Source organism: Falco cherrug, chromosome 6, assembly GCF_023634085.1.
Source record: "Falco cherrug isolate bFalChe1 chromosome 6, bFalChe1.pri, whole genome shotgun sequence".
NCBI lineage: Eukaryota > Metazoa > Chordata > Aves > Falconiformes > Falconidae > Falco > Falco cherrug.
Genome location: NC_073702.1, coordinates 7,721,031 through 7,736,128, shown reverse-complemented (window position 1 = coordinate 7,736,128; position 15,098 = coordinate 7,721,031). Strand labels below are relative to the sequence as shown.

The following is a 15,098-nucleotide window of genomic DNA, read 5'->3' as shown; positions in this document are numbered from 1 at the left end:
ACACAAACTCTAAATCACTTTTTAGACCTGATGTTTCAAATAAAAAAAACATCATGCTAGATTACACAAGATAGCATAAGATAGCACACCAGGCATGTTTGTTCATCACCATGACCCAAGCGTCCTCCTTGTCCATGTCCACATGTATAAACTTGACCTTTGTGGGAAAGGAACACAGAGTGGAATTTGCAGAGTACCACCTGAAATAAAAAGGGGTGGGGAGGAAGCAATATAGGACAAATTAATTTTCTTGAATAATCCAAGAATACCTGCCAGAACTACTGTGTGAAGAATTTCAGCTTTAAGAAAGATCTGCTTGTGAAAATACAAGTAAGATACTACTATTAATGCACAGGACCACCAAATCAAGTCATAAAACACAAAATATGTGATTTACATTTATTATGTACTGCCTAAACCTACCTGAAGAGACCTACTGTTTGTATTTATTAAAATCATTTCAAGCATGCCCCTACAGGCTAACAGAAGCTCAAAAGACTGAGTTTTAAGGACAACAATATTGCCTCAAAAGAGCTGAAGGAAACATGTTAAGACCGCAGCACAGACTGCCTGCCTTGAATGCTTGTTCAAGCTGTTCTTTTAACTTCCATGCATTCTTAAACTGAAGTCTCAAGGAGTTATTAAGGACAAAAATACTGCTACAGAAAGTGTGTTTAACAGCACGTGCTGTTTTCAACACAAGAAGAATTTTAATTCAACTTGTATCAAACAGATTCATTGTCCCACTTCACTACTGGAGTTGCACAAAAAGTCTGAAAATCGGAACAGATAAGGAGTACCATGTTTCTGGATTTATTTAATGATATATGAGCCATATATCCAAAGTAAATCATAGAAATAAAAAAAATAACTCTCCCTACCAAAATAGAGAACGATAATTTCATTGAGGGTGGTTGGGGGTGGGAGAGGAAAGCAGCAAGAATGTAATACAGCAGGCCTACTCTAGTACTCCATAGGTGCTCTAAGCTGCTTCCCAGATCAATAGAAGCTGCTTGCTGATAAATAACTAGGAAGAAAGAGAAAGAGATTGGAGGGGGTAGGGGAGGGACACATGACAAAATACCAAATACAAACACAACAAAAAAACCACAGACCCGACTTTTTTTTTCCCATGCAAAATTTCAAAACTTGGTAACATCTTCAGTATTTGTTCCCTCTCACACACCATTTCAAGTTCACTCAGAAAGGTGCCTATGTAAGAATACCTGTTTGATATACACGCCATTCCGAGGAAAAAGGTCCACCAATTCAGGATGATGTTTGCCCTGTTGACCACCATGACCCAAAGTAAAATTTATATTGTTTCCCCAGGTGTAGACTTCTGTGGGATCTGCAATGAAAAAAATTTTCTCTGCAGCTTGTAAATATACTGGTCTTGTGCATACTGACTTTGAAAAAGCAACTCCTGCTGTTTCTATCAAAAATTTGAATATGAAAGTTGTTTTTAACTAAACCTGAACTTTAAAAATATTTATTCTTGTAAGAAGTAAGGTGCTGTGACAATTTTTAACACTAACATGCTCAGGACTTGTATAACCAACGTTACTTAAACTGACTGGAAACAAGCTAAAAAGAAAAAAATTCACTGTACAACAAGACTGAACTTGGAAACATGGAGAAAAGAGGAAAGAAGGGGGTGTAGAGAAGTATAGAACAGTACATAAATAAAGAAACACTACTGGGAAAACTACTCCCCTGTCAAAGAAAATCTTGTACGCTACAAGTTATTCTTACACACAATCTCTCCAAATAGGAAATGAGTATTTAGAGTGAGTGTAACTAGCTTGCATCAAGCTACCTTGTCTAAAAAATATTCTGAAGACACAAGAACATATTCCCCTTCTTTTAACAAGACACAAAACTGACGTAAACTATCAAATTCAGAGACACTGAAGGCTCTCTAATAACTTCAATTAAAAGAGGGATGAGATCTCCACAACCTCTTTGGGTTACCTATTATATCACTTGGCTTTTTTTTTTTTTTTTTTTTTTTTTAACCTGTCATTTGTTATTCCTTCATTTTTGCTACACACATGCATCCTGTGCCTACTGCCAAGATTCTGCCCCTGCGGTCTCAGGATATTCGTGACCCCATATTTTCAGGTGTATCTCATTACACAGTCCTAATTAGAAACAGAGAATTTTGTCTACACTCATATGTACATTAATACATTGCTGAAACACACCTCCTTATAAAACAATTTAAGCAATTTGATTTCTTACCAGTTTTCTTGAACACCACATGGATTGGCCTATCTTTCATCACTAGATCCAGGGCTGATAAGCCTTCTTTATCCTGGACATACAGACTAACGCCATGCTGAAAGAGGAGAGGAGGGGAAGAGAAGAGCAGAAGTTAATTTTCAGTCCACAGCTTAAAGTGAGCCAGTTAAATGTTTGAGAAGCTACATGAATCTTTAATTGAAGTTTAATATTGATGAAGTATAATCTTCAGATTCACGTAAACTGTAAGCAAACCTGAAAAAAACAGTGCAATTCTGTTCAGCCAAGTATATATCATGTTAACCTATTAACTGGAATTTTATTGTATGAATACTCAGTGAGTAATAAGATGTAATCAGTGAAACACAAAGGAAACACACTTGAAAATAAAGCATGGCCATCTAGGAAGGGCAATGATTTACCAAAATGCATTCACCAGCTTTGAAGAACACATTTTCTTATATTGGCATATAGAGTCAGTTTTGACAAGCTAGAGAAGTGAGAACATCAAAAATACCCTGCAATGGCTTTGAAAACAAGCAAGGAACAGTGGTTCACAGTTGCTGAGAAAAGGCAAGAGGACATGAACAACACAACAGCTGCATGGAAGCTTCAGAAACATAAAGCGTGAACAGGTCATTCCTTTAGAACTCAGAGCGGGGTAAATATTCTCTGTATACACTGTCTTCTCAATGCAAAATACTGCTGCTACACCACCATTGGTTTTAAGGAAATCAAGTTTCATCAATCACATCCCAGAAGGGAAGAACTGCAGGTGTCCCCCCGCAGAACTGAGTGGATAATACTGCTGTACCTATGTACCACAGCTCATGGCTAATACAAAAGAAAACCTTACAGAATTTCACCCTTAAGAAGTAAACACATGAAATAAAAAAAAATCAACAGAGTGGGATTCATTCAAACATGACAGGACAAGTAGCTACATATGCAGTAGGGATTTTAACCCATAACTTCCTTTGGAAAAACACTTGCAATATGTACTATTGCAAGTTGCAGAACAACATACATTCTCCAAATTATAAAGGCTACCATACTAGCAACACTGCCCGTATTAATTCACTATATGACAGAAAGACCAACCTATTCTTATGATTTAACAAGTAGCTGGATATTCTTCTCTTTGGCAGCTACAGAAGCCATTTACAAGCAGAACACAGGCTGCAGTGCTATTCACGTGATCTGAATTTGTAAAAACAAACCCCAACTGCTGAGTGGCAAAACTTGTACTTAGATACAGTTTGAGAGTAAGTCATGACTGCCCCCAGCCCACAAAAGAAGTCTGCCATCCGCACCAGTTGTGTACCCCAGCTCTTGATTCTGGGCCCAGTACTGTTTGGCATCTTCACTAATGGCCTGGATGACAGGACAGAGTACACCCTCAGCAAGGCTGATGATGATATAAGACCAGGAGGAGTGGCTGACAAGCCAGAGAGTTATGCTGCCCTTCAGAGGGACCTTACCAGGCTGGAGCAATTGGCTCAGAGGAACTTTATGAAGTTCAATAAAGGGAAATGCAAGTCCTGGCCAGGGGAGGAGCAACCCACTATACAGCTGGAGGCCAAGTGACTGGAAAGCAGCCTGGCAGAAAAGGATCCAGGGCTCCTGGTGGACAACGAGTCCACCACAAGCTAGCAGTGTGTCCTCACAGCTAAGAATGGTAAAAGCATCCAGGGCTGCAAGTAAGTGTTGCCAACAGGTATTATTCAGCACTGGCAAGCCACAGCTGGAGTGTTGTGTTCAGGTCTGGACTCCCCAGTACAAGACAGACATACAGGAGCACATCCACCAGAACACCAAGAAACTAATGACTGAGGCATCTGACATACAAGAAGCTGAAAGCACTGGAATGCTCCGCCTAGAGAAGGTTGGGGGGGGGGGGGGGGGAGGGGAGGGGCTGTGTCTTATTAGTATGTATAAGTAACTGACTGGAGGTGAGGTGTAGATAGCAGTGATATTGACACAAGGGAACAAAAGAAACAAAGTAACAAGGGCACAAACTGAAACGTAAGAAATTCTGTTTAAACCTAAACACCATTTTTACTGCACTGGCATTAAAATATTGGAACAGAGATGTTTGAACCTCCATTCAAAATCCAACTGGACATAGTCCTGGGCAACCTGCTCTAGCTAACCTTGCTTGAGCAAGTGGGTTGGTCTAGCCAACCTTCAAAGATTTCTTTCTAGCTCAGCTATTTCATAAACTTATTCTGTAATCCCTTCCTGTTGTTGCTGTAATACCTTAAGGGCATATCCTTTTTATAATGCATACTGCACGGAGACTTCAGTTAAGGAACTGGGAAGCAGAGCACTCTCCATGAGCTGTTTCATTCCACTTCTTAGAAGAGTATCAGCAGAGCTAGCTATCAGAAAAATCTCACTCATTCATGCAGCTGATAGAAAAGTAGAATACATCTGGGGAAACCTGTACAGGTCTCTTCTAAGCAAGTACCAAAGATACAGATATACACACATGCACTAGAGGACTGATTACTTTTTCATACATCACATACAAAACTTCCAGTTTTGTAAAGAACAGAATTATATAAATTCTCACACCAGCAATGACTTTTGTCAACTTTCATGGAAACTTCCTCACTGTGTAAGGGTACAGAACATGAAATACATATTTAACAGTTATCAGACCTTCAAGAACTAAAAAATACTGGATCTACAACCATTTTGCTTAAAATCTTGTTGAAAGCAGAGTTTTCTGTTTACAAACCGCTAGTCATTGCAATTTAAAAAGGCTGAACTCAAAATGGAAAGTTGTCTGCCTTAAAAGGTATGCTTTTAAGTAACCCTGAACCACAAATATTTCATTTTCTTACATGGTTAAGGGACCCTGAACAGACCTCAGCCACATGTAGCTTTCCCTTTGCTATACTTGGGACAGGAAGAACAGAAGGAAAGACAATCAAAACTAAACACAACTTCTGAAGTGGTAGGGAATAAACAGCAATTGCAAGAAAGGAATAAGGGGTATTGAGCAAAAGCCCTGGTTAAAATATGAATGAAATAGGGATTTGCTTAGTAAAACGCTCCGCATCTTGAAGTGCTATCTCTCAAATGCAAGATTCACTTCTCATTATAACTCTACTCAAGCTTTCATTATTTTATGTTCTCTAAAAGCGCTACTTGGTACAGGGTTTTTTTTTCTTTATTGAAGAGTCTATTTTTAGAGTATATTTAGTCTGATCACTCTCCACTTTTAAGATCCTGACCCTGGATATCATCCACACAAACCAGTCTTCAAGGAAGTCCAGTTACTCAGGGATCCTTACTCAGTGCTGATTTCTGCATGGGCAAAGGCAGTTATCTTGTATGAACACAGAGACAACGTTTCAGTAAATCAATGTACTGTGATCTAAACACAGTATTAAGACAATCCTCAAGAGGCTTTCAGTCAAGTTTAAACCCCGCTTTTACACAACCGATAAAACCCTAAAACTTGTAGATACCAAGGAAAACTAAAGTTGCAAATCACTCACCTTCAGTAATGACAAAACACAATCAATGTATCCATAAAATATACTTCTGTGCAAAGCTGTCCATCCAGACTCTTTATCTTTTGCCAAGAGATCTACTCCTTTGGTCTCAGCCAACCAGTCTAGCACGCCTTTTTTGCCACAAGATGAAGCAAGATGTATAACATTTCTACCAAAGGCATCCTTTATAGTTGCAGCATTGTAGCAGTAAGAAGAGAGAAAGGCCTTGATCTGGCCTTCGCTTCCTCTGGTTACTACAGAAATAACATCCAAAGCATGCTGTAGAGATCGACACTTTGAAGTACAATCTGGCATGAGAGAATTCATCTTCACTTCTAAAGCTGCTCCTTTCCTTAAGGGGAACAACCCTTAAGTGTATCAAGGCACTCCAATTTAGTATACAACACAGTGCCTTAAAAAATTTGTAATTCCGAAGATGTAAATCCAGTTTTATTGAGCTGCCATCAGAAATCTTTGTACTGTTACGTTTGGCACTTGATCCAAATAAATACTTATAAATATATATTTTTAGAAGTCTTATTTCACCATCTTATATAACAAATGTTCTTGTCCATAGAAAATTCCAAAAGTGAACTAACTCACGTGTGCAGAGGGGGATTCCCCCTCCACACTACCTTATTCTTCTAAAACTCCATAATTGCAAGGGAGACCTGAAAGAGAACAAACCAGAACACATTAGTAAACAAAAATTATTTTCCTAAGCAACTGTACCTATTTAAATGCATATCAAACTAGCACTTGTAAGTTCAAGAGCAATGTGGCAAGGGTTAACTTGCATGTCCCATGCCATTTGAGCTTATACTCAGGCATTCAGTCAGTTCAAAAAAACATTAGTCCCTTTGCCACCCCAGCCTCCAAAGGCACCTCCTCCCTTTCTCTGATATAAATCTTTGAGGCTACATTGTGAACTGGATCCAAAAAAGTAATCTGAAGGAAAAGAAAGTTTGTTTTCCCAGACTTAGGGTCCTTAGGACCCTGAGAGTTTACCATCTGATTATATCACTACTTTGTGATCACAAACCAAGAACTGAACTAAAAGGAGGGGGACACCAAAACAGAAACACCCACCAACAAATCCCCATAGCTGTTGAGTACATCTAGGCTATCAGCAGCTTTGCCAGTCACACAGAAGGACGGAGGGACCACCACAGTTTCCTTTAGCCACTGCAAAAAAGCATTATGCCCCTCTTTCTTCCCCCTGGCCTGAATGTCTACCCATCTGCCTACTGAGTCTCTTCAGCAGAACCAACAGGAAGGCTCCTCTCCACCGCTCCCTGAGCCGCTGACAAAGGTGAGAGGAAAGATGGCAACAGAGTAAAGACAAGCAACTTGTACAAGAGACATGTATTCAGGATTTTGGTGCTCATGTAGGGCTAAGAGCCAAAGCTCTTGAAACAGGCAAGAAGACATGAAGGTCTAAGGTGGAAGGGGTTAGGGAGGAAGAAGAAGGAAAAGGAGGCAAAGATACAAATTCTTCATAAAAATATATTGGCTGGGGCATACAGCATTTCTGCTTATCTGTGCCTACTTCAGCATATCCATCTTTCTCTGGCATCCACTTTCTCAAAAGTAAAAAAGGCCTGACAGAAGCACTCATCTAACCTATTAAAAACGTGAAGCTATACTTAAAAGGATTACAGTACATGAAGTACAGACAGCAGTCTAAAAATCATACATAAACCCATCTAAAACAGAAAAAGTGAACTATATACATCACTGATACACTGCCTAATTTAATGTGAACTGCTATTCAGTCCCCAAAACACACGCTTCAATCTTTCAAGTGTAAATTGCAAACTGAGTGAAGTAGTATTCAATCATGTTATACTCTTTGAAGTTTTTGCTTGCTATGCAAACTGTAGTTTAAAGTTGTTCTACCCATGAGTAAAATATGCCAAAAGAAGCTGGGCAATGTCATCATGAAAACTGAAATGTTAAGAAATCCTTGGGAGAGAAAAAAAGAGCAAACAAAAAAACCAACAAAACAAAAAAAAACTCACCCTGCTATCTTTCCAGCTCAGCAGTCATTATAGATGTGCACACCCCACTCCTTGGCCCACACCCCCTTCAAAAACACCTGTTAGTTAGCTTCCACTGGTTTTCAGGCACTGAATGTATAACCATATTTTGTTAATGTCTCTTATCTGCAAAGACTTGTCAGGAAAATACAATTTTGTTTGGAAAAGAAAACAGAAATACCAGTCCTCCTATTTCAAGAATTATCCTCAAGATTGCCACCAAGCTGAAAGCAATCAGTTTACAACAAGCATTAGTAATGCAATCGAAACTTCCAAGGAAAAAAAAAATAACCCAAGAGTATTCATTTAAACATGTTATGACAAAGTCCTCAACAATTATTTTCCCACCTCATTCAGAAAAGTTTAAATACTTGGAATGGGAATCTAGAGATCAGAATTTGTTTAGTATGTACCTTCAAAACAATTTCAAATAGATGGTAATTGAAGGAGGGGTGGGGAAGTAGTTTTTATTCAGTGCAATTTAGCCCCTCATCCCTGACCAGGAGTAACATTCATAACTATTTCAGAGACCAAAATTGACCACAACTGTTTAGCTTAACATTTGTCACAGCAAGCTTCAGTTCACTTCACAGGGCATTTTACAACCAACATACAAACTTCTGCAGTAACTCAAGAAATTTTACATATACCTGTGTGGACTCTTCTCCCTTCACCTTCTCTAAAGCCTCACACTATAAAGAAAAGCGAATCGCTGCTGCAAGCTTGAAAAACATTCTAGTTTCATAGAACACAGCCTGACTTGCTGCTCCACAGAATCAAAGTGTGTCAGGTGACTGCTATCAGCAGACTCACACTGCCTGTGCATCAAACACCTTTCTAAATAGTAACAATTAAAAAAAAGTAAAATTCAGAGACTACAGGAAAAACATCAGAAGTGCTATTATTCTCAAACCAATTTGTCACATTTCATCAATATATCACTAGGCAATAAAATTATGATGTTGAAGAAGTGTAAATTTTACATATGCCTTGTAAAGCACATCTTAAATATAATTCACTGTTAAGACATCGCTATTAGTGCTACAAATAAAGAAAAGTAAAATTAAAAAGAACATAAAGAAAAATTACTCAGGGGACTCAAAAAATTAACTACTCTGTTAGGTAACCTGATATGAAATGGAACCACCACCCAAGGAAGGAGTCCTGCCATGCCCCATGCCACTCCTTCCCTTGGGCAGGTACACACCTATTTAAGACAATGAATTGTATGAGAAAATGATTCAGATGAAAGTTAAATCCTGGTTCCAAAGATAGTTGTGTCATTACAGGAACAGAGAGGCCAAAGAAAAACAACTTTAAAGCACCTGAGCTCTAGCTTCACCAAACACGAAAATACTGTGAACAAACCACTCATTAAAAAGTATCTGCTACCAGATAGAAACACAACCCTGTTTACCTCACAATAGCTCCACTATGGTGACATTTACTGAAGCTATGTGAAAACTGACTCTGCTGAATTATTTCTTTAGAAGTCATTCTAACCCAGCCCTCCTTTACTATAAACATTACAACACTAGATACTGTATTAGTACATTGATACATGCACCCTGAGTTTCGAGGCTGTAGATCAAATTTTCACCCCTCCACAGTAAAGACTGTCACACCAATGACACAAACTATCATGTTATTGCAACATCTGAGAAGGGTTAATAATCAGATATGACTATTTTTAAATACAAAGGAGGTTCATAAGTGAAACCTTAAAACTTTAAAATTGTGAACTGACACTCAAGTCTGTGTGAAAACCTTAGTGCTGTCCAAATGCTTACTTCTAGTATATGGGGTCCCAGCTGAATGAACAGCACCTGAAGTAAGCACAGAATAGGAACAGCACCAGCATTTACTAAACTTTGGATGAAAATGTCTAAAATACAGTGCCCTTTCGATTATGTGTCTGCTTTTATTTGCAGATATTTCTGTAGGCTTCTCTGCGCTAATCATATTCATGTTATAATACTAGTGTCCTCCTAATGATCTAATTATTAAAAGACATAAATAGCTAAAAGAGATTATATCTTTTAAACATTTTTATTATACGACAGGTATCATGTGAAATCCAAATTATTTTTAAAAACTGGTTCCTAATTAGCATTTTCATTATAGAAAACAAATCACAAAAAAAAAAATATGGAGGAATTGGAGCATTATTAAGATTATCCCGAAGATGTTTTACTTCAGCAGCAAGCAGGTTGCTGCATTTTTCCTTAGAGGTATGAGCTACTTATTAAACATGTTCACACCCAGGAAAATCTGAAAGATTACAACCAAATTGGAAGCAATTCCTAAGTAGCAAGAAAGTGTTTGTGGTATCTCACCACCTGGAAGTGAGTGGGTAGAGCCCTCCCACTCAGCTCTTCCCCTTAGAGAAGGCAAAGCACCACTGCACTGCAGCTGTCAGACACCCTCCAAGGAGTGCATCAGACGCGTCACCTGACCTTACAGAGCCAGAACTCCTACAGCCAGAACAGCAGCTCTCTAACTACTGTGGTTGTCTGAAATACCTGTTTCTTTCAAGAAGTCACTACAAATAGGCAATGATTTGGCACTTTTTTGCCAAAATGTCTAAAAATCAAAACTATCACACCTCTCTTTAGTATCAAATTAACTAAGATTCTATGTATCTGTACGACCAAGCTAACAAATAACCAAATAACTAAGGATGATGATTGTAGATTTCATTTCCTGCAAACAGCAGAGGGAAGACATGAAATCCTGAGATTCTGTTCAATCATTGCGAAAAATTAAAATAAAAAGAGTTGGCAGAAGTTTCACACTGTGAAGTTCCAGAAATCTCTCTGCGTATCAAAGCTGCTTACAAGGCACTTCTGGTGAGTTAGTGTTCTTCAAGTCCAAGGGTTCTGCTTACCTATTTTTGTTATCCGAGAGGCTTCCCAGAATAGATAAAAAATATGTCATCGGTTGTGTTCTGGTAATACAAATCTCACAAAAATTAACCCAGAAGAAATAAATGATGATACCAAAGCAGCTTTAGCCCCCCCTACTACATAATTGTTTCTTAGTCACTATCTTTCAGAAAATAAACGCTGTGAAAGCAGAGCGTATTCAGCACAAATTTTTGTGATGTCTAGAACAGAGACATTTAGCACAGAGGCATTGCAAGCTACTGGATGAAGGAAAATATAGGCTGGTTGTTTCTACATCTGTAGGATCATGTTCTCCACCAACATATTCCCAATTTTCTTTTTTTCTAGCACATATTTCCATACAGGTTTTGCATTCTTGATGCAAAGGTACAAGGGTGCTATCAAAAAAGAAACAGCAACCAACCCTTATCACATGGCTGGCAGTTTCAATGTCTATCTATGGTATCCAATCTGGGAGGCACACATTTGACACCAGAACTCGTATCTGTGGTCTTTCAGATTCTTCCTGATGAAAGCCTATACTCAGTATTAGATCTAGCAAAATCTGCCTAACCTGGATGGGGATACCAGCACCATGGCAGTGGCTAATAGCTGCTGGTGTGGGTTTTTTGGTCTTAATAAAGACAACAGTCTCACATGCAAGTGAAAGAGAAAACAGAAGAGATTCAGCTAGTTAGAATGCAGTGCCATCTGAAGACAGATTGCTGGTTTTGCATCTTCCATACACACTTCATTAAATGTCAAACTAGCGACTTGAACTTGAAATCCAGCTTTAGGCTGCTCTACTAAGAATATATTTCTCAAGACCTTATTTGATCTTCAAATTGGCATAACCTCATTCCAGTCACTGTTTTTTCTGTTGGCTTTTTTTTTAATTATTATTATTAAGAAAAATAAGATACTTTTCTAAATATCAGTTGCATCTACAATGCACTTGCTGAAAAACTACCTAGTATTTGGCTGCCCTAAAATGGAACTAAATAATGGTTTCTATTTTCCGTATAACAGAAGCCTAGAGTTTTACTTGTCAATCTTAATATTCCTCCTTAAAAAAAAAAGTAAACAATATGGCTTTTCAGACGGTGCAAAATTCATGTGCTCTGAAATTAAGTTGATAAATGAAAAGAAATATAACTGGCACTATCACACGCTTCGGGAAGGTTAAGTCCATCCTTGTAAGGGTATTGCAAGTTGTTACAGATTTCCAGGGTGGAGTGGAAGGGGGGTTGCTTTTTAAACAAGCATTCTGACATTTAATAATATTCTCCAAGTTAGTCCATTCACACTTGATTCATAACACCACAAAAGACCTGTAACCATAACAGCGTGGAAATCCTGAAAATACTTGTAACTAAAACAAACTTCGCCATGCAGACTACTTGATAAGTAAGCTAATATAAAAAAAAAAAAAAAAATCACAATCTAAAGCTTACAGACTTAAGGCCAAGGGAATTTGCGACCACAGTACTGACTTTCCAGGATTTTCGGCCAACTGTAGTCTTACCTAATGGCAACTTTCACTAATACACATTAAAGTAGTGGTTTAGAATCTGACAAAAGTGTCTATAGCACTAGCATTAAGCAACATACCCTCAAGGAAACACAGATGAATTTCCAGATAAATAACAGCAAACACACCTTTCAGCTATAAGCAGCACATTATCCAAGGTTTCAAAGAACAGCTACACTACTAATTTCTACTCAGATTACACATCCACAGAGGATTTAACCTGGTCAGAAACTCCCTGCTCATTTGTTGAAGTCTGGGCATAAATCTAAGCTTTTCAACCCCTTGAATCTGAATACACAATATATTTTAGGAGTGGGGAAAGTGACAGAATATACAAGGAAAAAAGGTTAAATCTAAGTTATGCAGCGCCTTAAGAGTAGTTTGGCAGTCAGAAATTCTCACATACAGTCTTTTTAAAAAAGCACCTTCTTCTCAACTACATTACAAGGGCATTGCAATACAAGGCACAGAAAGCAAGGGTTCTGCTCTTCTCAATACACAAAACATCAAGTAGGCTGCTGCCTCTAGCTCAAACATCAAGTTTTAAGAGAAGTAGATAAATAGAAGAAACTTTGGAAAGAACAACTAGGATTCAGGAAGTTTATAAGACAACCCATGAGTACAGGCTGAGCACATTCAATCTATTTTCTTTTTCAGCTGCAGTTTCTACAGACCACCCAGAGCCTTTGAATGACAGCTTTTACATAAAGAAGACAAATCAATACTGTAGTCCATTTTAGCCCTGACAGTGAGATAAGTAGTTATTTGTTCAGATTTCTTAAGGGATTAAGATTATATGTCAGGAAGGACTTTCAAATGATAAACTGAATGCTAATGAGGCTCTCAAAATGGGCCAGGCGAAGTTTTAAATAAGTGACCTGCCTAAAATTAAAGCTATGGAGGAAAACCAACTTGCTTCAAAAAACACCATGTTCCGCCATACCTGCTACATCCCCTGGGCCACTGGAGATCCAAGCTACTTCATTTACTGAAGTAAACAAAGAGGTCAGAGCCTCTGTGCCACCACTTGGCAGGTACACCCTGGTACAGGTGACCATTAGAGATTCTCTCCAGACTTTCCACAACTTCCGCCTTCACAGCAACAACAGCGTAATCCTTATCAGGATGAGACATTCAGTGATCCAATAACATTTGCTCCTAACAGGACTAACAAGTACTTGCAATTAAAGGCAGACACGTCTGTCAAAAAACCACCAAAGTACCATTGATAGCTAAATCTAGCACATGTCAGAGCACATCTGTTAGTCAGGAATCACAGTACATAAACAGTAAACTCTGAAATACTGTGCTTGGCTTATCTTGAAACAGTCAAAACTACTTATATTTAATAACTCAACACTGTCCAAAAAGTTAAAGCATGAAGTGTTATAGACAAATACAGTGTGTGCAGTTATAGGCATTTCCACAAAACACTGGAACCTTCTCTAGATTTTTTCTTGAAATAGATAACCTGAAGGTAAGTCAAGAGCAATGAACCACGAATGTGTGCTTGTGTTTCACACTTAAAACTATATCCAATAAATAACATCAAGTCTTAGGAAAAGCTGACTTTTCAGAATGAACTCAGAACATTTGGTACAGTATTATTAAAGAGTACCCACATCAGGTGTTGGGCAATTATTATTTTTTTGGTAAACCACAAAATGTTGTCAGTTTCCACAAAGAGACAACTACAATGACCATGACAGCAAAAAGCCAGATTTCAGACATCAGGTAGTTGGCCCCTAAAAAGACCACACGAAAAATCCTTTTAACTAAACTATGAGATTTCAGCTCTCTAGTGCCTACGTTGCTGCTTAAAGCCAGCAAGACTGTGAGCTGCTCCCAAAACCTGCAGACAAGTATCATCAAGAAGGCCAGGGACACAACAAGCTTCCCGGGAATCTCCAGCTAAGGAAACCTGGCAGAGGCTGCTGCCAGTGTCAAGAGTGGGAAGATCTTAAGTGTTTCAAAGAGCCAGCCACAGGCTAGGGGCAGAGGTGGCCGCTTTGACTCCCACTACACCAAGTCCACGTAGCCGGGAAGCGACAAGCGACAGAAGAGACTTATCAAAACAGGCGGCGCAGACACTTTTCTTCCGCCTCGAAGCCGGTCCCCTCCCATCCTACGTGGCCGGCTGTCCTTTACCGTCCCTGGCTCTCCTGCCTGGGGCTCTCCTCATTCCTACGGCCCCCCTCCACCGCCGTCCCGTCCCGTCCGGCAGGGCCAGCCATGACGCTGCCCCTCCCCCAGGCCCGGCTCCCCCTTCGGACACATCAGCAGGTCGCGGCCCGCCCCTCACCAGTCGCTAGATGAATGGGCTCGGGCGGACAGGGCGGGACGCGCTCTGGGCAGCGCGGGGGCTCATCCTCAGTGACACCGGGCAAGGGCCAGACTGCTGCAGCTACCGCGACACCTCCAGCGGCAACGCGGACAGCCCGTGTCACCACCTCACAGCGGGGCGCAGAGACAGCAGGCACCGCACCCCGGAAGAAGCAAGCAGCTGATTGGTCGCGGTGCAGCCGCACCTCGCGTGCCGATTGGCTGCCACAGCGGCCTGGGCTCCGCCCCCACGGCGGAGCCCGGATCGACTGACAGGCCGGGTCAGGTAGCGAAAGGGGCTCGAGAGGGCGGGACGGGCCTGGGGGCGGAGCCTGCGGGGGCGGGCCGGCCCGCGGGGTGCCAGGGTTAAACCAAAATGGCCGCCGCAGGTGCGAGGTGGTGGCGGCGCGCGTAGAGGAGGGAGTGAGGAAGGGAGCTGGAAATAACGGGGGGAGTGCAGGTGAAGGTCGGAAAGCTGTGGTGCGTCAGTGCCTTTTTGTGTCAGTCTTCACGCGAGAAGCAGCGTAGCCGGCTGTAAGGAAAGTGGGCGGGTTTCTGGCAAGGGAACACC

The 15,098-nt window shown here is 40.2% G+C and overlaps 1 protein-coding gene across 3 annotated transcripts in view; it reads right to left on the bottom strand.

Moving 5' to 3' along the window:
- The window catches only part of IBTK (inhibitor of Bruton tyrosine kinase), a 57,772-nt gene extending 43,070 nt beyond the window's left edge, over nt 1-14,702 (bottom strand). For all 3 annotated transcript variants that reach the window (XM_055713853.1, XM_055713855.1, XM_055713854.1), the window contains exons 1-5: nt 14,508-14,702; nt 5,754-6,421; nt 2,245-2,341; nt 1,227-1,351; nt 90-200 (exon numbers count right to left, since the gene is read on the bottom strand). In XM_055713853.1, coding sequence (XP_055569828.1) covers nt 90-200; nt 1,227-1,351; nt 2,245-2,341; nt 5,754-6,077 — 657 coding nt within the window. In that variant the 5' untranslated portion in view covers nt 6,078-6,421; nt 14,508-14,702. The remainder of the gene's footprint in view (nt 1-89; nt 201-1,226; nt 1,352-2,244; nt 2,342-5,753; nt 6,422-14,507) is intronic.
- Between the last annotated feature and the right edge of the window lie 396 nt (nt 14,703-15,098).